Source organism: Hydra vulgaris, chromosome 15 (assembly GCF_038396675.1).
Source record: "Hydra vulgaris chromosome 15, alternate assembly HydraT2T_AEP".
Classification (NCBI taxonomy): domain Eukaryota; kingdom Metazoa; phylum Cnidaria; class Hydrozoa; order Anthoathecata; family Hydridae; genus Hydra; species Hydra vulgaris.
This window is the reverse complement of record NC_088934.1, coordinates 43665655-43691276: the sequence shown is the minus strand read 5'-3', so window position 1 is coordinate 43691276 and position 25622 is coordinate 43665655. Positions and strand designations below refer to the sequence as shown.

Here is a 25622-nt window from a genome sequence, read left to right as displayed (position 1 = left end):
CAAGAAATCGGAAGGATTTACATTTCCTAGAGAATTCGGTTGCTTGCTTTAATGTTAAAGAATTAAATTATTTTAAATAATTAACAATGATGTTACTATAAATGTTTCATAATTTTTATACTCTAAATGCTGAATAATTAAATTATTTTAGATGCTAAACAATTAAATTAATTAAATAAATTAATACGGAATAAAAGACTATAATACATTAATCTACAAAGCTTAATCGAGACAAAATGAGTATAACGGAAGATATTTTGTTAAGCTGATCATTTTTTAGACATTTTTTCCGTCATTATAGACGCCATTTATAGTTTCGTATGCTTTTTTAAAAAAATTTCATTTCAATTTTTTTTTTAATTTGTTATCAGAAGAGTATTAGTATTTGGTGTTATTCAGGTTAAACATTAAAAAGTGCTTTTTAGTAGTCAAACCATCTTGAGTTATTTTGGATGCGAAACAAATTACTTTTCTAAATAAAAGTATAATAGTTCGATAATTTTATTTTGTAATTTATTCGATAATTTTAAATTTACTCAAAAATGTTTGTTTATTTGCTTAGCAACTCATCAGTATTGTGAAAAATTTGTATAAAAATGTTATAATTTTTTCGTTAGAAGACAAAACAAATATATTTTTATAACCTGCTCCTTTTTATAACGGGAGTCGTTTCGAATTTTTTTTTGTTTTTTAATGGTTAAATTTTGGTAAAACAAATAATTATTAAATATAAACACAGAAAATATTTCTTGGTGATTTTAATTAAAATATCCTAATAATAATGCGCTAATAAATACTAAAGATGTTTACGTCAGTCTTTGTTGTGAGCAGCTGACATGGCGTACTCCATTGAATACATGCTTAATTTATTGACAGAGTTTTTATACGGTGCAGTTATCCATATGTTCATTATCCATTTTTCCCCTTTTTTTACCTCGCACCCACCATGTAGACTCCGCTCTTCTAATGCCCCCAGCCATCCTTTATAATCGACGTAATGGTTGTACCATACTACAGCTGTTCCTTTTACTGGTTTTAATACAAGATTAGCGTCTTGACAATGTTCAGAAAGATTGAATAAATCAATGGCTTCTGTACCACGTCTTCGGAATGACTAAAACATAATTCAATTTAAAAGATCATGTTTTGCATCAACCAAAATGTTTTTAATAATAATCAAATTATATCTTACAGAGTCTGAGTAGGTTATGTTATCTGCGGCTGGGAATGCTGTCTCTCCTCCCTCCTCCGGAGTGTTTAAATAAACCATTACAGTAATAAATCTTAAAAGAAATATTTAAAGGTAATTGAATAACGCTGCTAAAACTTAAGAAAATAAAACCATGGAAAAAATAAAACTATGGGGACAATAACACTGAGATGGAAAGTGTTTTTTTCATTAAGCAATTTTTATTGTCTATGCATAAAAAAAATTATCTTACCTGCACAGTTTACATTTATTATACTGCAGCACAGTTTTCGTACTAGTATGATGACAACATGGTTTATCAGTTACCTTTTCTGTTTCGCTATCGTGATGAGCATGATAATGACCTTGTGGAAGATAGCGGACAACCTTTTCGTGTATAAATAAAAGTAAACAGTATAAATCACTAAAATAAGTCCATGAGCAATGCGACCAACGCTAGGAATGTTAGTCACTTTCATTTTAAAATTTTTTTTATAAAATGGAGATACAAAATACCTGCAAATGCTCTGACCCTAGTAGTATTTTTTCAGGTATCTTCAAAAGTTCACCAAATCTGTATTAAAATTTTTCATGCTTACATTATTTCAAAATTATATTTTTGATTAAATATGTTGCTTATCCAAACTAATTTTTTACCTGTATCTAATTTTTGAAAGAAGTTTATCGTATTCCTTTGCCATAGGAAGCCAAACCTGATCGCTATATCGTTGTCGAAACTTAGGATGATCTCGCATTACTTGGTTAAGATAATCTTCTATACCCTGTGTGTTCATATTTTGAAACTCATCGACAGTACATATTCCTAGTAATTGAATTCATCAACAGTGCATTATTTATATGTTTAATTTAACTATTTTTATTTACTGATACTTTTATGTGTACATATACGTACCATCATCAAATTCATTTAACTTAAGCGTTTCAATCCTATAAAAAAAAGTAAATAGAGAGAATAGCAGAAACCTTTTTAGTGAAAAACAAACCAACTAAAAAGCAGAAATTGGAAAGTTTAATTTTGTACATAGTTTTAACTTCTGGTTCTTTAAAGTATAAGAAATTGTAGTTTCGACAAAACATGGCAACCTAAACGAAAATTGAAAAACTAGTTTGTTTCTTACAAGTTCTTCTCTAAATAAGGGGGTGGGGGATGTAGTGAGTGTGAAGACCGAGCCCTTATACAGGTTATTGATATTTATTATAAAACAATTCCATCAAAAAATAACCTCTTTCAAATCAATTATTTGGTCGTCGTTGAAATCCCAATTATCAAATCGTGATGCTGGTCCGCTTGCACGACCAGGTTCTAAACAAAAAATTTATTATAAAGTATTTTTGTTTTTTATTTTTATAAAGCAAATAAAAAAGGCAGTGCGAGGGGTGCTCATTTCGAAAACTGAGAAGAGTTTCGTTGTGCCATTCAAACCTTAATAAGTGTAAAACCGTGAATTAACTCGGGAATAAAAATTGCAAATTTCCCGGACATTTTGAGCTAAATATTATTACTAAACCATTTTGTTCAATTTATTTGACTTTAATCGCTCAATTTTAACTGCTTCAAAAACTAATTAACTAATTTAATGAATATTATATTTATAAATTAATTTTAATCCTTTATTTTATTATTTTACTATTTTTTCTACTTTAAATTTTAATGCTAATTTTATTATTTATTATATAATTATAAACTAATAAAATATATATGTAGAAATTTCTAGGATTTTCCAGAAATTTATGGAACTTTCAAAAAACTTGTAGAAAATGTTACACATGTACGGTTAGTTTTTTAATAGGTTTAATATAAAAAACTTTTACCTTGTTCATACTGACGATGAATACGTTTTATTTTGAGATGAAGTTGTTAGTTTAAAAAGTTGTACAAAATAACAATAAAATAATACCTCTAGGTTGTTTGTCAGTATAAAAAGCTTGTGTTTAACAACTTTGTCATATTGTTTTATTATCACCAAATATAATACATATATGCATACATATAATACATATGTACATACAATACTATCATATAGTATTTTATTTGCTGTTTTATACAGTTTAACATTAAAAACAAAAAATGCGTAAAAAAAAACGTGTTTTATCGTCTATATGAACAGGTGTTACCTTTAGACGGTTTAAACGTATCTTCCGGAGTAAGACCTCCTCGAGCTTGACTGGAAAACATGCCTCCGCTGTAGTTAGGATTTTTGGCTTTTTCAATAACATGAAGAATTTCTTCGTCGTTTAATGCATTTGGAATTTCTGATTAATAAAAACAATAGTTTAAAACTACTCTAGTTGTATTAATACAAAGTGTGTTTGTGTCTCAATCTATATGTATAACCAGTCAACTTCTTTTTTTTTTTATCTATCTACATTTTGATTGCTAATTTTTGTAAACATTTTTAGAAGACTTTAAAGAAAAATAGTCAAAATTTAAATGTGTTGAAAAAAAAAAAAAAATTTAAAAGACTTATTCATTAAAGTTATTTTAGTTCATTTAACTGGTTGATTGCTCTTTTTGTTACTCGATTACCCATTCGTTATTCACTTATCCTTACTTCAAAAAATTTAGGATTTTCAAAAATAATGTGTATTTACCAAATAATAATGGTTTTAACGCTCTTGTAATCAGTTTCATTTCTCGACCGCCAATGGTATATGTCTGTTCACTCCCAATCTAAATGTTTATTTAGAAAAAAAAACATTTTAATGATGAAGAATTTATTTCAATTTTATTAAACTAAAAAGTTTTATTTGCTTAATTACCGAAGTAACTTTCCTATGTAGTTGTTTTAAATTTCCTTGGGGGTCGTCCATAAAGGAATTTAAATTTAGAATTTAAATACTAACAAGAAGTAGAAGTTTATTGTCTCTCTTCCGCAGAGATTTTTATTCAATATAAGACGCTGTAATGCTATAAAAACCTCTGCGCACGAGAGCCAACATTCTCCGACTTCTTGCCATTAGTTAGTGTGACGTCCTTTATGGATGACCCCTTGTTAGTTATATTAACTTTACGGTGTAGTTATTTTAACTTTCCTACGTAGTTATATTAACTTTTCAATGTAGTCAGGGTTAGGGGTTAGGGTATTGACTTTCCTATGTAGTTATGTTAACTTTCCTATGTATTTATATTAACTTCACTGTGTTGTTACATTAACTTTACAATATTGTTACTTTACTACGTAGTTGTAATAACTTTGCTAAGTTGTTAAAATGACAATTCGAATACGCAAGCTTTTAACCTTTTTAAGTTCTGGAAAAAAGCACTAAAACGTTACGGAATTAAATTTTCTATATGTAAATTTGATTTTGAATTTTTACTTGTGTTTTTTTTTTAATTTTTACTTGTGTTTTTTTTTTAAATTTTAATTATGAATATAGAATGTAATTAAAACAAGAAAACGTTTTAGTTATCATGAAAGTTTTTATGCTACTGTTTCAACAACAGCGTATTTAAAATTTATGTCGAAATAAACTTTTTTTAATGATGCAACAGATTAACATTTTAAGATAGTTTGTTATGATCAACTCCCTAATGTGTGTAGGGAAGACCGGGGCTAGTTTTTTCTCTTTAAACTCTGTAGCCCTCACGGTAAAACTTTTTGTAAATATTAAAGCGCAGTCTTAAAGAGTATGAACTTAGGTAATTTTTTTTAACTACTTTTTCACAAACACTTTAAATAATTTTGTCGTTGATGAAGACCCAATTGACTATTTAATACTGAAGCATTGTTTCAAAAGAATGGTGTTTTTCTTCTAGTGGTATTTACATTGAAAAAGATGCTTGTGTTTTACAGCTACTTTTTAACCAAAGGAGGTAAATGAGAAGCCCCAATAACCGACTATCTGCACAGTTTTCACAATAACATTTTCTCCAAATTCAAGTGAAAAAAGATTTTATTAGCACATTAATGATGATAGGGGTTGTCCATAAAGAGCGTCATTCAAAATTTAATTACTAACCAGAAATAAAAGTTTATTGGCTCCCTTCCGCGGAGATTTTCATTAAACATAAGGCGCTATATTACTCTTAAACAACATCAGCAACATGTTGTACTTCCTTTGAAGCTTTTTTTAATAAATTAATGTTTTAATAATTTTAAAAATCATTAAAAGATAAAAATGGAAAAACTTTAGATGTCTTAAGGATTTTCAACTTCGATGAAAAAAAATGTAACAGATCTTCTTGGTATTTTAAATATTTATTCAGACGTGGAACAAAATACCCTGAGCCAGTTGAAGACAATACAAAGGCAAGCATATCTACAATGTTTAATGGTTCAGTAGGGAGGAACATTTTGCCTCCTTATGTAGTTTATAAATCTCATCATTTTTTGCCGGTATTAAGCATCTTACCATCGTTAAATTTGTAGCTATAATTGATAACCTAGCTAGTCATTTTACCAAAAGAATTGAAAATGAAATTAAAGAAATAATGGGAAAAAAATAATGAAAAAGGCTCTATAATTATCAAAGGTTTCATTCATTATTGAAAAAACGTTTAGAAGTATGTAAAGAAAATTAAAAAAAAAACTTTTTCCTCAAAGTTTAGTTTCTGGGTTTGAAAAATGTGGCGTAATGCCACTGAACAGAAATGCACCACTTTAGTTTCTTGGAGAATCGCCCTTGTGTAGAGCCAGATTGTAGACCAAAGCGTTCCAAGCTCTATGTTAAACCAGGAAAAAGTGTCATATATAATTATACTACTACTAAATACATGGTCCTTTTAAACACGAGACTTAACAGAGTCAAACGAATCCTAAAACTAAAATAAACAAAAGTCATGGCATCAAAGCAAAGCGAGAAGAAAGCTTTGCAAAAGGCAATCCAGTGTACTAGTAAACAAGTCCTGAAAAAGACTTGTTTACTAGTACACTGATCAGTTGTTCAACTAGTCGATTCTGACTAGTTGAACAACTGATAATGCACCTTGCTTGATTGCTTTGTTTGTAAACATTCTTATATATAAATTCTTATATATATTAATAAACATTCTTATATATACTTTACGTTCATATATATAATAATAAAATTATTTTGCTGTTATTTTATAAATATTATATGATAAAAACTCAGCTGTTAATATAAAACATATATCGCGTATATAACATATATGCAATAAAACATATAAAGTCGTGTTTGTTATAATTCTGTTTATTGAACTTTGTTAAAGTTTTAGTTAATTACTAATTAACTTTTTGAGGTTGTTTTTTTTTAACAACTTCACTTCCAACAAGGCTGCAAGCAACCACTGTTAGAATCGGAAGTTACTGGAAGAGAAAAAATGAAGTTTATAAAGCAATGATTATTGAAGTTTATGAAGTTTATATTGATTAACAAACAACTTAAAAGATTGCAAATTATATTAATCTGGAAAACAAGATGAAGGCAGCGAATTCCTAAGAACTCATGTTCGTGGAAAAAAACTAGACGAAAAAGAATTTTTGGAGCACTTAGGAATAGTCACAGTAAAAGAGTGAGACTTAATTGAATGGCGAGTAGCACGAGAAGGAATTTTAGTAGATGGCACAAGAGACGCTAGAGCAGCGCACATTTTAGTATATATAGAAAGAGAAAGAGAATCAACATTAAGACGATGTGACAATAGTTAAAGATTGGCTGTAAGAGCAGGTCCAACTATGTTTACAATGCATTTTTGCACCTTGTCTAAAAGAGAAGGGGTATCATTCAAAGATCTGCCCCAGATATGGAAACAGTATTCGATAAGATATAAGAGATTTCTAGAGATAAAGATAAGAGATTTCTAGAGATAAAGAATAGAATCCGGAGTAACAAAGTGGCAAGCACGTTAAAGAAATGCAACCTTGGCAGATGCTAATGGATTTTTCAATGGATTTGATAAGTTTCTAAGAAAGATCGGAAGTAAGAGTTAATCCTAGAAGACAAAAAGTAGATGACTCATCAAGTACATTACCGTTTATAAATATAGGAAGAACTAGATTGTCGGGATAACGATTTGCTGAAAAAAATTAAGTTTTATCTGAGTTTCAATAAAGTTCAAGTACTTTATTGATAAATAAATCACTTGTTAATGTAACTCTAAAGCAAGGTTTGCTTTAGCCTTCAACCGGCATTTGTTTGTCTTAAGTACCCGATCAGATAGGTTACTTTGAACGCTGAAACTTTTAAAAATATTAAAAAAATACATTTTCTGTATATACATTAGTGAAAATAAGATAGAAACTTCAAGAAACTGTTAAAAGCTAAAACATTAAATTTTATTAATAATGTAAAAACTGTCCAAAGTAATCTTTTTACGTTTTTCAAGATTATTTTCATTGCCAACTAAAAACTGAAAAAGTTGAAAAGATGAAAAAAGATTAAGATTATTCAAATAATGTCAACCAGTAGTTAGCAAAAGAATTTTTTTTACAAAGAAAAAAACAAAAAAAAAAAACAAAAAATTGAGCTTTCCTCAATCATCGTTTCAATTAATTCCCTAAAGTAAGACTAGCACTTGTTAAATTTTCAATATTGTTTTATCGCTAAAAATCGAAATCGAAATTTTTTAGATAAAAATCGAAATAATCTTTATCTTATGAAAAAAATATGAAAGCAGTATTGTGCAATATTGTGCATTATTGCGCAACTGGGCAGACAAAGCACTTTGTACATAAACCAATCAAACAATGCTTTTTTATTACCTGTGTCTACCAAACTAAGATCTGGAGATCCTGAAATTAAAAATAAAGTTGATTTCGGTGTTAGTGAAGCACTGTTCAAATTATGATACGCCAGCCATCTGAAATCATATATCACGTCTAAGTATAGACACCTTACTGTTTTAATAAGTTTCCATAAATAAATATACTGCTTTATTATTTAATAATATCTATATATAATTAGATAATAAAGCAGTATATTACCCTTTCAAACGCACTAGAGTAATCATATTATTATTCTAGCATAGTAATACAATAACCTATATATATATATATATATATATATATATATATATATATATATATATATATATATATATATATATATATATATATATATATATATATATATATATATATATATATATATATATATATATATATACATATATATATATATATATATATATATATATATATATATATATATATATATATATAATATATATGTTTATATTAAACTTAAAAATATTACTTTTCCTGGATTTAATCTTGAAAGAGTCTCAAAATGCGGATAAGCATTTTCTTCTTTTTTTGCAACTTTTTCTTCAATAAAACATGGTTCATCTTCATCTTCACATTGTTCTGAATTTGTTTTGCTTTTACAAGACCCGTTTTCATCTCGCTCACAATAATCCTGATCAGTACTCCCACCACATAACACAATGAAAGTCAATAAAACCCACAATCTATATTTCATAACTTCCTTTAAGAAATAAAAAACAAGAGTGTGAAATTAAATTTTATTATAATAAATAAGTACTAATAATTTAAAAATCAAATTTTTTTTTTAATCAAGGTAGACTTAAATAACTTAAAAAACTTTTAAAGAACTTTCAAAAGCTGTCGAATTGTTGGAAAATGTTAGCATAAATAAGCTCACTTGATGTTTGTGGCAAACTACTCTTTGCTACTCAAAGGCTGATCTTTTAATCTCTATATTTTTTTTTATTGTAAACATCATATGAAAAAGAGAATGAACCAGTTGTTGAGACGTGCTTAATTTCACTTATACAATTGCTGATAGGGAATGAGTTATTTGTGTGAAAAGCATTTTGAGAAAAAACCTAAGCTTTGAAAATAAAATGAAAGGAAAAAAGGAATTTACCACCTTTTAAAAAATACTTTAAATAAAATTTGCCATAAAATATTTTGCAAGCTTATTTCTTCACAAGGTAAAGTATAATATTCTATTATACAATGAATAAAATACCACGAAAACAGCAAAAAATTTATTGAATAATTAAAAGTTTTGAAATTAACATGTCTTTGATCAAATTACCAATGTTTTTGAAAATTGGAATTGTTTAATCAGTTTAATGAGTTTAACCATCGGTATTTGTTATTACCTTGTTAAGAAATTAGTTAAAAAAATATTTTGCTGCTAAGTTTTTTTTGTGTGTGTGCTCCCAGAAGTCCTTACGAGCAGTACTTATCTCACTGAGCACCGCGGAAAACCATTTAACTAGAAAGTTAATGCGTCCTTCCTTACCAATGTCGCTTATCGGGTGCTGGTGTCAAACCAGATCTAGCCTAATAAGCGACATTAGATCTCTTGGTTCTGAGCCAGAACTCTAACCATTGCGAACTATGGTTGAAACCAATACTTTTGAAAATTTGATTTGCTCTATAAATTTTTATAACTTTTTAATTTTTGTTTTTTTATCATGGGTATTTGTTTTTAACTTGTTAAGAAATTAAAAGAAATTGTTAAAAAAATATTTTTTTGCAAGGTTGAGCATTTAAATTTGAAATAAAATATTTTGCACGTTTAACTTTTTTTAAATAAAAGGTTTAATGTGCGATTACGTCAAAGGCGATAATGGTGTATGTCGTTATCGCACTTGACACACGCAAAAAAAATTTTAACCTAAAGTTTTATTTTATTGACTCATAAAACGAGTCTTTACTCATAAAACAAATACCAATGAAGCTAATAAATACCTATAAAACAAATTTTTGCATATAATATTTTATAATATATCAGCTTTTGAAAGATATTTTTAGACGCTTCCAAAGATTTTTTCAAAGTTTTAAAAAGTCGTTTTTTCTTACTTAACTTAAGTACTAAGTATTGATAATTGAGATATCCATTGAGAATTTAGATAAATATCCGCTTAAAAAAAAATGACTCAACAGACTAATTGATGTCTTAGAAATGACTTCCTCCTAGACTTATAGACTAAATGATGCATATGGTTCTATTTGAAAAGCATTCGAGTGGAATTATTCTTAAGTACTCTAAGAATTCCTGACGGTCTTATCACAAAGCACCGTGGAAATGCATTTAACCAGAAAGTTCACGCCTACTTCTTCAATGATGCATATATGGCATCGAACTACGGAGCTTGTAGTTGAATTATAGCATATTGGATTTTTTTTTTTACCTAAAATATTATATATAATTCACGATAATAAAAAAAACTCAAATAGCAGCATGAAACTAAAATATTATGTTAGGTAATTTAAATATGATTCAATTTAACTAAAAAGTGTTTTAGATGTATCATGCAGTTTGACTAAAAATAAATATTTTTTTAAACTCTATTTAAAAAATAAAAAATTATGTGTATTTATGTGTACCTATTTGTATTTAGATTTCTAAATATGATAAATAATATTATCAAAGTAAAAGAGTACTTGTTAGAGTATTTATCTAGGTATAAGGTTAAAGCTATTTTATATTTTTATAATGTTAAAACTAATTTTTCTTTTAACATTTTTAACAGCATTGGGTTCTATATGCTATAAAAGTCTAAACCAATAAGTTCTCAATGTTGAAAAAAAGCAGGGTTGTTCATTCTGCATAAAAACTTGTTGCAGTTTTAAAAGAATTTTTTTTAAACTTATATAGCTATATAGCTATATATAACTTATATAGCTTTTTTAAACTTATATAGCTTGCTTATCATAACAGCAATTTTGATTTTTAAGTGTATAATAAGAAGAAACTTTCTTTTGTTATCATGTAAAGAGGATTTCGCGCCACTTGATAGAACATTCCAGAATCACTACCTTCTGCCTCAGATTGTGAGCAAATGGGTGTGCTCAATGGATGCTACACATACATGCTATAACTTGCAACGTTATTGACACGTTCAATTGTTTAAAAAATTCACTTTTTTATCTTTAGATTAAAAGTAATATACAGCGGTGGCCAAAAATTAAAGACCACTCATTTTTTAGTAGGTTTCTTAATCTTTAAATTAAAATTAAGAAGATTATAATTGACATATTAAATTTTTTTTTTAAATCTTGTTAATTAAAACATACGGATTAAAGTGGTATAATTTTTTTAATCTAATTCTAACTAAATAGCGTTTAACTTATTAAAAAACTGATGAGTACTTATAAATCTTCTTTAAATAAATTGGACAAAATTTAACGACCTTTCAAATCTTTAATTTGCACTTATTAAAAATAATAATTCATTTTTTTTTTAACTGTCTTAATTGCTTATTGCGTTGGCTATAAAATAAAATGTCAAAACCTGAGTTTCGATATCAAATAAACATTTATTTTTTGAATTGCAATAAGGATATAAAAATATTGCAAAAAAACTATATGCGTGCAAAGATCGAAGAAAAAGACAGATACGCGGCTCTTGTATTAAAAGAAGAAGGCTATAGCATCAGACAAATAGCAGAAAAGCTCGGAAGGTCTCACTCTTGCATTATTAACATAATTCAACGATACAAAGAGACCCGGTGAATTAATGATCGTCATAGGACTGGACGCAATAAAATTTCAAATGACCGTGATGTTCGCTCGTAAGTGAGATTAATGAAAGAAAACAGACGAGCATCATCTACAGACTTGTCTACGAAATGGACACTGTCAAATGGTCTGAAAGTAAGCCCTAGTAGACTTCCAAGCGAACGTTTCGATGAATCATGCATTTTGAAACGAACAAAACAAGGCAGTGGTTCAATAGGCATTTGGGCCTGTATGAATGCCTGTGGAGTTGTCGTTTTTCATTTATTCGATGGTAGACTCAACAAAGAAAGGTACATCGAAATTTTGGAAAACTCGCTTATTCCTAGCATTGATTTATGGCAGTTGCAAGATGGATTTATTTTCCAGCAAAATAATGCGCCGTGTCATAAAGCGCACGTTGTTAGCGATTGGTTCAATTCTAATAAAATTCAAGTGCTTCCATGGGCTGCCAATAGTCCAGACTTGAATCCAATAGAGAATTTATGGTCGTAGCTTGATCACAAGCTTGGTAAAGAACAACTTTACAATTTGGAAGATTTGAAATCTTCTATTTCTCATCATTTGAAAAATGTGATGAAGTAATCAAAGCTTTAATGAATTCAATGCCAGAACGAGTACAAGAGTGCTTGAAAACAAATGGAGGAATAACACGTTTTTATGTTTTTTGAAATATTTTTGAAAATGGTTTTAAAATTTTGTCCAATTTTTTTTCCCATTTATATTTTTTACTAGTCAGTTTTTTAATTTTTTAACATTATTTTGTAAAAAAATTATAAATTCTTTTATAATAAATATACAATACAATAAAAATTCTTTCTAAAAATGCTTTTCTTTTTTTGATACCTTTTTCCAAAATAAAATTATGCTAAGGTTAAAAATAAACTTTGAAAAAAATATGAGTAGTCTTTAATTTTTGGCCACCGCTGTAACTCGAAATAATTATAATTTTATAGAAAGTATCTTTTTTTTTTAAGTTTATAATTGGCACATCTGCTATCAAACTGACACGATATAGAATTTATACGCATAAATACGTATTTGATACCAGATCGAGCACTTGAGACCAGTAAATTGAGTGTTAAATATTTTTGTTAGTTCCTGACACAAATAAAACTTTTCCCAAGTACCGAGCAGTTGTTATTTAATGACTCATAAAAGAACGTGTGTGGAGTCGTTCAGACCTACTAAATAAGTGGGAAGTTATTTTACGCAAGCGCACTGAATAAACATTTTTTTAGACTATCTAATAGAAAAACATTACGGTTTTTATACGAAAAGCGAAAAAGAAACAATAACAAACTTTAACTTTAACAAAAGCAATTTTTAACTTTTAAAAAAATAACTTCAAAAACAATTTTGTTAAATTTTAACTTTATTAAAAGTTAAACTTTTAGTGTTTTTTAAAGGGGAAACAACCCGATATAAAATGCAAACAGTCCGATATAAAATATAAACTATCTGCTATAAAAATACAAACAACCCGAAATAAAACCTAATTCAAGTTTATATATTTTAGGCAAAATTAAATAAGAATAATTGAGCAACCGTGACGAGGGGTTCGAGCTTTGATATTTTTTGCGACATCGGTAAGGAAGGAGACTTTGGCTTAAGAACGTTAATTTTTCTTGGAGCAATTTAATAACCAGATTAACAAACAAACAAATAAAAAAATATATATACAGATGATACTAATTGCATGTTCAATATTGCTTTATCTAAATGCTCTAGATGGCATAATCGAAGCGTGATAAAGTATATTATATAATATATATTATATAGTATATGTTATATAATATATATTATATAATATATATTATATAATATATCAGCATTTAGACAATGCAATATTAAACAAAAAGATGTCTTAAAAAAATTAGATATATATCTTAAAAAGCGTAAAACTATTTTAAAATACAGAAGTAAAACTTAGTATTAATTTAATAAAAAGAATGAACTAAATTGTATGTATGCAAATATGGTAGCTATATATTACCTTCTTTATATATGTATACAGATTTATTACAATTTATGACTATAGGAAGGCACCATTTAACGTTTAAAAAGACTGTAAAGTGTACAAGATTTTACTAAGTTTACAAAGGTCACATTACAACTTAGTTTCTTTTATCATATTGCTAAAGTCAAGTCGTAAAGCAAGCTTTCTTTACATTATCTTTTATTCCTTAGCAAGTAGTTCTAATTTTTTTACTTTGATGACTTTCTTTGGTTGATTTTAGAGTTTTCTCTTCTTTAGACTATCGAATCTTATTTTTTGGCTGCAGTATCAGTCAAGATTCTTGTTTTTAGTTACTTTCAACGTTACTTCTTCTAACAAATACTTTCAGATAAAACTTCAGATAGAATTATAAAAGCAGCGCTTTAAAATCTTGTTTTAATATGGGCTACAGTTATTATTGGTTTAATGCCATCAACATTTGCTAATTAAAATAAGCCATTCAAATTACAGCTTGTTAACAAGAATGGTAGTTACTGTATTTGGAACAGAGCAATCTGATAACGGTAAATATTCAACACCTTTAAAAAATTATGGGTTGAATGTCTCAATGTTAGCCACTTAAAATATTTTTTGAGTGGCTGGAAATGAGTAAATTTGCAACAGTAAAACGTTTATTGTTGCAAATTTAACATTAAATTGTTAAAAAAATTTAACTCTTATTGTCCCAATCATATATCAAAATTAAAAAAAAGGTTTTCATTGATTACAATGCCAAGCAAAACTTTTTGTATACAATACAGTAATCTGTTATTTTGTTCCTTGCACTAATAATTGCAGGCAACGTTTTAAATAACTTATAGATTAAAGAAAAATAATGATTTTTTTTATAGACAAAAAAAAATGCCCAAAAAATGATGTGAAGAGCTACAATTTTTTACAAATTTTTTTTTCTTTTTTCTGAAAAAGAATATAATCGTTGGATTAACGGTTGTTAAAAATTGTCCACAAGACAAATAATCTGATTATCCAGATACAATTGTCTGCGAAAGATACATTCAATTTAGATATTCAACAGTTACCATTTTGGCCATAAAAGGTCTTGTAATACTTTATTAGTTTCACATGTGTTAAACCTAGAAAATATTTATGATTCCACCGCTATTAAGAATAACATTTAAAGCATCTTTCTCTGTCCATAACGTTATGATTGGAACATATTTACCAGTTTGAGAGCTTGATTCTAAATTTCTGTTTAAACAAACTTAATTTATTTTAAAAGAATTAGAGAGTACTTGCTGCCATACAAAATGTTTAAATGTGTTGATCCATGGTTGACCAAAGACAATATGTTCTTGTTATGTAACTGTTTGTAATAACTAAATCACAGAAAAATACCAAAATGCTATGTTCTGGAAAAATGTCATTACAAAAGGATCCTATGTTGATATTTGATATAAAGTTTTAAATAGAGCAGTTATACGAACTTCAGCCAGATGCTAGACTGTTATTTTTACTTAGTCTGGCAATAGTAGCATAACGAATGATGAATGATTAACAAACTAGGCAGCAGACAATTTTACTTAACCAGATATGCAGATGCAATTCTCATGCGTGTCGTGGTTTAGCAGCCATTACTAAATTTTTGTTGCAGCATTTTTTTAAACATGTAATATTTAGAAGATTTGCAACTAACCTTCTAGAAAAATTGTATTTTTGAAAACTTTGTTCATACTTTTGCATGTTGTATTTACATGTTGTATTTACAACTGGAAACAATTATTTTTCACTCAAGAAATAACAATCAAATTTTTGGAGTTGAGTTGTGAAGACTCAACTTAAGTGGTTCCAAAACTCCAAGATTTCGTGTTTTTGATAAATTCAAAAACTATACTAATTTAAATATAAATGTTACCAAATTTGATATAAATAAGTTATCAACATTCAAATTAAAGATGATAATATGTAGTTATGAAAACACAAAGTATAAATTAATTTGAATATTATCTTTTTGCAGTGTTCCATGTGGGAACATTAGGTGGTATAAGTTAAAAAAAAAACGTTTAAATGGTAAAAGATAAAAAGGCGCTGATTCAAAAATTTTAAAAATGCTTTTTTTTTTCTTAATATACTTATAAAAGCATTGACTTAATTATCCTATATAATGATTATATATATATATATATATTATATATATATATATATATATATATATATATATATATATATATATATATTTAATTTTATTTTATTAAATGTTCAAAATAATTATCATTATCTATACAAAGTTGCATCTTTTCAAGCCATTTGTTAAACGTTTTTTTATACTCTTCTTTGGGTATACTTTGAAGTAGCTTCGTTATGCGAGTTTTTTGACTTTCGATGTCAGGATCGTCATCAAGATTTTTTTATATCAACTCGAATAGCCGATAATCGGATGGAGCTCAATCTGGTGAATATGGTGGGTTGTTTAGATAATTTGTGACGGTGTGAGTCTCATCCCCTGTAATAATGTCACAAAGTCTCCATGGGCCGTTTCTAAAAAGGGCAAAATTTTCCTTACATGCCTCAACTCTATTCTTGCGATCGGTTAACTCGTGGGGTATCCAACGTGATGTTAATTTTCTTTTTTTAAGTGCGTTGTGAATAATTTTGTTGATTGTAAAACAATTAATCGATGTCAGGGCTTCAATTATATCATGTGCTGCATGCGGATTTTCTTCAATAATGGCTCGCACACGTTTGAAATTCTCAGCTGTATACGTGGTTTAAGGGTGCCCTGAGCGAGGATCATCTTCGAGACTCCCTCTACCATCTTTAAATAAAGTAGCCCACTTGGCAACTGTGCTTAATTTTGGAGCTTGATCACCATAAACTAAAACCAATTCATCGGTTATGGCTTGTGCTGAAACTCCAATTGGAGTTAACTCCAATTGGAGTTATTACTCCAATTGGAGTACTTAAGTAGAGCACGGGTTTTAATATATGCTCGATATTCAAATTTTTCCATTTTTTTCTTTTAAACGTATATAATAAAATTTAAATAACTTTTTTAATAAACATTCAAAATACTTTAACAAGTACTTAAAATGTTCATATTTAAATTATATATATATATATATATATATATATATATATATATATATATATATATATATATATATATATATATATATATATATATATATATATTTATATATTTATATATATATATATATATATATATATATATACTTAGGTCGTTAGAGAAGTTCATAGAACTTCATCTATAAAGATACAATGAGGCAGGAAATAAATAAATAAATATATATATATATATATATATATATATATATATTTATTTATTTATTTCCTGCCTCATTGTATCTTTATAGATGAAGTTCTATGAACTTCTCTAACGACCTAAGTATATATATATATAAATATATATATATATATATATATATATATATATATATATATATATATATATATATATATATATATATATATATATATATATATATATATATATAGGGGAAAGGCGCCTATGATGGCATAGCGACTATGATGGCATATCGGTCATATTTCCATTAAAATTGGTCTTGGTAAAAAAATGATTAGACCTACATGACTATACTGACTTTACATTAGTTTTAGTGAAAAAACGTCCCTTGTGCACAAATATTGTTTTTATAATCAACAAAAATCGATTTTGGGATGTGCTGTTGTAGTTTTATTTCCTTCATATATTTAAGATTGTGATTTTACTATTAACTGTGCAGAAATGAAATTTTCATGCATTTTATATTCAAGTTTTGTGCATTTAGTGGAATAGTTACTTTAATTTTATCTTTTGAACAAAGCAGACACAGCTTGTTTTATTGAAAATTATGACTTTTACCCATGATGGCATACTGACGAGTTGGGGGTGTTGAAATATTGACGAGTTGGGAAAACCTTTTTTTTTTATAAGAAAAACTTATTTTTAAGTAAAGTTAAAAGAAAGTGATGCTCCAAAATTTTTTTTTGGTCCAAAAAATACGTAAAACGCAATATATCCTATGCGCATGCGCAAAATTTTACAATGCTGGTATGTAGCATGAAATGTTAAATTAAGATGGTTTCGAGTAATTTCTGGCTTTTCTGAGGGAAGACTCTGAGGTTAAATAAAATCATTAAGTTACCCTCGATCCTAACTAGCCCCATCCTCCCCTATGCCATCATAGGAGCAGTGGTTGCCTATGATGGCATACTTGTGCTTTTTTTTACAATAAGAATAACTTATAAAAGAAATAAAACTGATGAAAACTCCCAGGGTAATTATTGTTCTAGATGTAACAAGGAATGTTTCCATATCAAAACTTTTATTATTGGTCTTATTAAATTTAGACGCACTCATTTTTTTTACATATATGTAAGAAAATACTTAAAATAAAAATAACATTAAAGTGCTACCGCTATGTTTGTTATATAATTTAATAGAGGAAGTGAAATTCTATTATAGAGTACCTTTTTTTTTACAGTATGTTCATTACTCATTCTATACCAATTAACACAAAAAAGTTAATTGATACGCTTGATTTTATTTTATTCATTAATTTAGACGCACAATCAAAAAAGTCTTATATATTGTTAATTGATAGTAATTAGTAGTTTTTTCCCCATATTTCTCATTAATAGGTCTAAATTAATTGATTTTGTCAAAAAAACCTTATTTAAATATGAATTACCTGGAATTAGTTAATCATTATTTAATAAATAAGCAAAAGATAAGTTAGTTTTGCACTAAAAAGACGCGAAAAATGGACAAAAGACGTATCACTTAAGGTGAAAGATGGCAAATTTTGCTCACATCAAAGAAGGAACATAAATTAATTGAGAAATTGCCAGGTTATTTGGAGTTTCCGAGAAATGCGTTCGGACACAGAAGCAAAACTTTCTTCACACTGGTGGTGCCAGCGAGAAAACGAAGCCGGGTTGACACTTTTCAACCACCAGAAAGGACGATAGTGCCCTTTTTAGAGCTGTCAGAGCTAATCCAAGAATTAGTTGCAAAGAATTGACCACAGAATTCAATACAACTCGAAATACATCTATTTCTCAAAGCACAGTCCGTTGAATACTTATAAAATACAAGATTGGAGTCTACTCTGCTTTGAAGAAACCGCTCCTGCGTACATATGATAAACAAAGGAGACTAAAATGGTGTCGTGAAATAAGGTATTGGACAATAGAACAATGGAAAAACATTATGTGGAGTGATGAAAGTAATTTTGAGCTTATCAATCGCAAATCTAATATAACAGTCAAAAAAATGGCTCTCAAAAAGTATTACGCCAGGTGCATTAGACAGTCTGTACAAAGTGAAGAAGGCTCGATAGGAAACTGGTCATGCTTCAATTACAAAGGTGTTGGTATGTGCCAAACATACACCGGAAGAATCAACTCCAGAATATACGTAGAAGTACTAGAAAACAACCTAATTCCATTAATTGATCTGCTTATGCTAAATGATAAACCATGGAAACTTCAACAAGATGGCGCTACTGCACATACTGCATACTATACAAAGGAGTGGTTCAACGATAATAATATCAAGACAATACCGTGGCCTCCATAAACACTTGATTTAAACCCGATTGAAACATTTAAGCTTGGATTGACCGTGAATTGGCAAAGGTTCAAATTTCCACACTTGGCCAGCCAAAGACGTCTTTAAGGAGACCTGGTATAGGGTCCCAGAAGCAATGTGCAAAAGATCTTGTTGAGTCTATGCCTATAAGAGTTCTTAGTTGTATTAAAGCAAAAGGCGGATACACAAAATATTAATTGGTTCATAAATTACGCCTCCTACTCCTAATGTATCGTGCGTCTAAATTTATGAATAATTTTTTTTGTCTTTTTTTTTTAATACCATGTACTTGTACCAAGTTATTACTTAGTATTTGTATTTTGTTTTGTAAATTTTGTATTCTGTATGTAATTTATCAAATAAATAGAAAATAAATTAAACCGAAATCTTTTTTCGTTATTGTTTTATCGTTAAAAAACTAAAATTTCCATTCTCAAAAATGAGTGCGTCAAAATTTATGATAATCACTGTATATATATATATATATATATATATATATATATATATATATATATATATATATATATATATATATATATATATATATATATATATATATATATATATATATATATATATATATATATATATTATATATATATATATATATATATATATATATATGTATATATAATATGAATATATATATATATATATATATATATATATATATATATATATATATATATATAAAATAATATAATATGAAGATCGACTAGCCCTACTCAATATCCAATCAATCAAAGCACGTAGCACACAGGTAGATGCAATTCAGCATTTTAAGGAAAGCACTGGTCTTAATACTACATCCTGGATCCACCCTCCAAAAAAGTCCCAATCCGGCAATTGTCCTGGGCCAGCAGGTGCAGTTAGAAGAAATAAGGAACGAGTAATCAAACAGCTCACAAATAACTGTCGTCAAAGAGAATACTTTTTCTTAGGTAGAGTGGTTAATATTTGGAACACAATTCCGGATGAAGTTAAAAATTCCAAAACTACTAATTCGTTTAAAAACAGTTATGATGCCTATATGAAAACAATATGAAACTTATATACAGTTCAGCTGTCATAGTTGACCATATTCATTTGGTCAGCCTCGCTTTATGCCACAGCTCAATTTTATTATTATTATTATTATTATAATTATTGTTATTATTATTATTATTATTATTATTATTATTATTATTATTATTATTATATATATATATATATATATATATATATATATATATATATATATATATATATATATATATATATATATATATATATATATATATCGTTTAAAGACAATATTTTTATTTTCATATAGTTTTACGGAACGCATAAAGTTTACAAATAAAATATATTTTTTACCAATATTTGAAATATTTTACATCAAATTTTTAAAAAAAAATTGTTTATAGTAAAAAATATTAATTACAAAACCTGGGTGGCCGGTTCTAGACAAGAATTCAGGAAAGCCTTTCTAGGAAAGAAACATGAAAATTCTTGCTATGATAGAAAAAAACATGATTACTTTTTAGGATAGAATAATAATTAGGATTTTTAGGATAGAATAATAATTGAAGGATAGAAAAAAGAAAGAAATACACATATCCTTTCTGGCAAAGAAAAATGAAAAACTTGCTAGCAAAGACTTTTTTAGGATAGAAATCGCACAAGTAAAAGTCATTTTCTTTCTAGCAAAGAAAATTGGAAAAACGTACTAGCAAAGAAATTTTAAGAAAGAATTTGCGCGCAATTTGGTAATTACAGTTATGATTTTTAATTGAATAAATGTTAAATAAGTATAATCTAATTCTAACAAAATCTTTGTGAAATAATAAAGATTATCTGAAATTTCTGAATCATTCATCAGTGATTCACTTTTATTATAAATGGTAATTCTGTCCTAGATTTATTAAATAAAATTCTTTCCTAGCAAGTTTTTCGCATTTATTAAATAAAATTCTTTCCAAGCAAGTTGTTTACGTTTATTAAAAAATATTCTTTCTTAGAAAGTTTCAAAATTTCTGCCAAAAAATATTCTTTTGTAAAAATTCTTTTCTAGTAAGGTTTCTTTATTTCTATCATAAAACATTCTATTCTGAAATTATTCTTTCCTAGTTTTCTATCCTCATTTTATTCTTGTCTAGCATGGCACACCAAAACCTGTGGTGTTTCAAAAAGATCAATTTTAGGACCACTTCTATTTCTCATTTGTATGTAAACGATTGATATTATTTTTCCTGCAATTTAAATTCAACTTTATTTCCAGATGATACTAACTTATTTTATTGAAGTAAAGATATCAGTATATATATATATATATATATTTTTTTTTTCTTGTTCTTTATTACAATATTTATTACAATTTAAATAAACAAAACTTTAAAACAATAATAAAAGTTAACAAGTTAAGATATCGTTAAGAAATAAGTAATAAAAATAAATATAAAGAACCCGGATACTCAAAGAAGACCATCAGGTCTTGTCACAGAGAAACCGCTAATTGCTTGTGGATAAAAAAACAAACAAACAAAAAATAAATAAAAAAGAATATATATTAAATATATACATATACTAATATAGATAAGGGATTTTCAAAAAAATTTAAAATTTCAAAGTAGATTTGTATATTTTCAGTTGAAAAAAATGAGTTTTTTAAGATTTTGTTTAAAAGAATCAAAATTACATTCTTGAGAAAAATCGTTAGAAGTATTTAGAACTACACTATTCCATAAAAATGCGAAATGAAATAAAGAATTTTCCAAAATTAGTTTGAGAAAATGGTAGTCGAATTAAATTATCGTTCCTTAAAATATATTAATTTCTATCTCTTTGTAAATACAAGTTACGAAAAGAAACAGGTGATAGGTGGGTCTTGCATTTATACATAAAACAAAGAATATTAAAAACATTTAACTCATATATATTGAGTGTTTTCATATCATATAAAAGAGGCTTGGCATGAGCAAAACGGTCCTTGAAATTTATAAGGCGTGCTACATGTTTCTGTTGCTGATAGAGAGGTTTAAGTTTACTTTTATAAGTGCTACCCTAAGCAATGTTTGCATAATTAATATGGCAATGAATTAGCGAATAATATAACTGAATTAAGGTATGTTTATCTAGAAAGTTTCTTATTTTGTACAAAATGCTTATAATCTTTGAAATTTTATTGCACAAGTTAGCATTGTAGCTTTTCCAATTAAGATTCTCATCGATATATACACCTAAAAATCTTGTCAACTCTTTTAACAATTATGTTATTGGTAAAAAGAAAGGGTAAATTGCTAGGCAGTTGGTGCTTTTTACCATAAGGATGAAAAAGAATCCATTTAGTTTTATCAATATTTAATGATAGTTTGTTTAATGTAAACTATTCGGAAATTTTGGCTCGTGCAATGTTTATGTCGCTAAAAAGAGTAAAAATGTTTTTATGAGAAAGAAATAAGTTAGAATCATCCGCAAACATAATTGTCATTAGGTTAGAAGTTTTTGGTAGATCATTAATATATATTAGAAATAGGAGGGGTTCTAATATGGATCTTTGAGGAACTTCACATAAAATATTTAACAAATTAGATGATACGTTATCATCCGCATAAACAAATTGTTTCCGATTATTTAGGTAACTTTTAAGCCAAATTAATATATTTCCATTAATTCCTTAACACTCCAAATTTTTAAAAAGAATATTGATTGGTGTATAATAAATTGTTTATAGTAAGATGATTATAAATTTTATTGTACAAAGTTCTTTCTAAAACTTTAGAGAATACAGAAAGTAGTGAAATTAGAAGATAATTACTTATATTCTCAATGTCACCACCTTTTAATATTGGTATGACTTTTGATAATTTTAGAGTTTGTGGAAAAATTCCCTGTTTAATTGATATTGAAAAAAACTTTCGAATATTATTTCGAACAGTTAACAAAAAATTAGACAAACTAACCCAATGGTTTAAGTCAAACAAACTTTTTTTAACATAATTGTAGTTAAGATAAAATATCAAAAAACATTGGTATAATGTATGAAGCCAACCAGTTATTAAATCTAAATTGTTTGAGAAACTTGTACTTTATTCTTACCCGTTGCCTTTTATTTTTATTCTAACCTAATACTCTTAAGTTATGCAAACGTTGCTTGGTGACAGCACTAACGCAACAAAAGTAAAAAAAATGTAAAGAAAAAAAACAAAAAAGCTATAATGGTAGTCTCAAACGTAGATCGTTTCTCACATTCACAAACACTATTTAAAAACTCAATATTCTAAATGTTTGTAAACTAAACCTTTATAATGTTCTTTTTTTTGTTTAAACTTGATAAAAAGTATCAATGATCTTATATAATTTACTTTGTGAAAAAATAAATCACACATACCTACCAGATTTTCAAAATACAACTACGTGCGATTCAAAACTTATTATTCAAGTTCTCAATAAACTTTATTGAGAACTTGAATAATGGCAAATTCTTTATAAACCGAGGTCCAGTTTCAATTATAAATTGAAGAAGTTGTGGAAAATTTGTTATCAAATAATGAACTAATTATTCTCTCAACCAATTCATACCAAAACATAAACAACTAGTTTTGGTAAGTGAAAATGAGTTTTTTTATATTTTTTTGTTTTAGGTGTCTCAAGAAGACTAACGGTCTTGTCAGAGAACACCAGAAAGAGCATTCAACTAGAAAATTCAAACCTTCTTTCTTATCAATGTATATATATATGTGAGTGTGTATGAGTATATATATATATGTGTATGTATTTGTTTGTATGTGTATATGTATGTGCTTATTTATAAATTGGAATTGTAAATGTGATAACGGGTCCGCCATCTAACTTTTTTTTTTTCAACTAGTGCTTATTTCGTGAATGGTAACACTTAGCTCATGTCTGATTTGACAGATAATTAGTTTTATCCTTCCGCTGAACAAATATGGTTGTGTATACGCTTGAACAACGCTGGGAAATATTGCGACATTATTTTGAAAATCATGGTAATGTTGCAGAATGTGTGCGAAAATTGCGTACGGATTTTGGAAGAAGAGAAGCACCGTCAGCTCCGTATGTTCGTTATCTTGTAAAAAAAGTGAAAGAAACTGGCATCCTCATCGATAAACCAAAGCGTGAAAAGCCAAAAACAGTGCGTATACCCGAGAATATTGCTGCAGTGGCAGAAAGTGTGCGTGAAGCGCCATCAACATCAATTCACCGTCGTTCTCAACAATTGAACATTTCGGAGACATCATTGAGACGAATTTTGCATAAAGACCTTGGTATGACGCTATACAAAGTCCAATTGGTTCAGGAGTTGAAGCCAACTGACCATCCATTGCGTTTTCGCTTCGCTAAGTAGGCCTGCGATCGACTTACAGTAGATGCCAATTTTGCCAAAAAAATCATCTTTTCAGATGAAGCTCATTTTGATCTTGGCGGGTATGTAAACAAGCAAAATTGTCGCATTTGGGGTACAGAAAACCCGCACGCATGCCGATGCACCCAAAATGAGTCACTGTTTGGTGCGGATTTAAGTCCAGAGGTATAATTGGGTTATTTTTCTTTGAAAATGAGCAAGGAGTGGCCGTTACAGTCAATGGCGATCGTTATCGGGCCATGTTGACCGAATTTTTGTTCACAAAAATTGAAGAGGAGGATATTGGCAACATTTGGTTTCAACAGGACGGCGCTACGTGCCACACAGCCGAAGCTACACTCGATGTTTTGCGCCCTGTTTTTGAAGATTGCATTATTAGCCGCAGAGCTGATGTCGTTTGGCCACCTCGGAGCTGCGATTTGACACCGTTGGACTATTATTTGTGGGGTGCCCTTAAAGATAAGTGTTACGCCGACAAACCAGAGAAAGTTGACGCTTTAAAGGACGATATTTGTGAAGCCATTGGTGAAATACAGCTGCACACAATCGATAATGTGCTTAAAAATTGGACCGATCGTGTAGGCTACTGCATGGCCAGCCGAGGCAGCCATTTGAATGAAATTATTTTCCATTATTAACCGGAAGGACTGTACTTTCTTATAAAAAAAGACATTTGAGAAAATATTCAGTAGTTTTTTTATAGCATTTTCAAAAAAAAAAAAGTTATTTGGCGGACCCGTTATATTGGGCAAATAAATTTAAAAAAATTTTAAATGGCGTATGTGTTATTTTGCCCGATTACGACAAATTTGCGATCTGTATCTGCTTATTTCATTGTTTGGTTTCAATATAACTAGCCCAGTGTTTATATTACCCCCTTCAAATGTTTTTTTCAATTTCTCTCTTCAGTGTATTAATCTTTCCCCTAGTAAATATATATAATTTGATCGAGTAGAATTTTATTTTTTTTACAATTCTAACCATGAACTAGCCATTGATTAAATGAATTTTGAATTTAAATTAAATTGCGCGCATTTGCTATATGTGATTGTATACCTCGTTTGTTGCAGATTGTGATGACA

The 25622-nt window shown here is 28.0% G+C and overlaps 1 protein-coding gene across 1 annotated transcript; it reads right to left on the bottom strand.

Moving 5' to 3' along the window:
- Positions 1-743: 743 nt before the first annotated feature.
- LOC100199080 (transmembrane prolyl 4-hydroxylase) lies at positions 744-8605 on the bottom strand. Its single transcript, XM_065820472.1, has 11 exons — positions 8366-8605; positions 3803-3881; positions 3326-3463; positions 2434-2513; positions 2232-2293; positions 2103-2137; positions 1847-2012; positions 1706-1763; positions 1443-1576; positions 1193-1283; positions 744-1114 (listed from the first exon to the last, which is right to left on the bottom strand). The coding sequence occupies exons 1-11, from the start codon at positions 8588-8590 to the stop codon at positions 812-814; spliced, it is 1371 nt and encodes a 456-aa protein (XP_065676544.1). The 5' UTR covers positions 8591-8605; the 3' UTR covers positions 744-811.
- Between the last annotated feature and the right edge of the window lie 17017 nt (positions 8606-25622).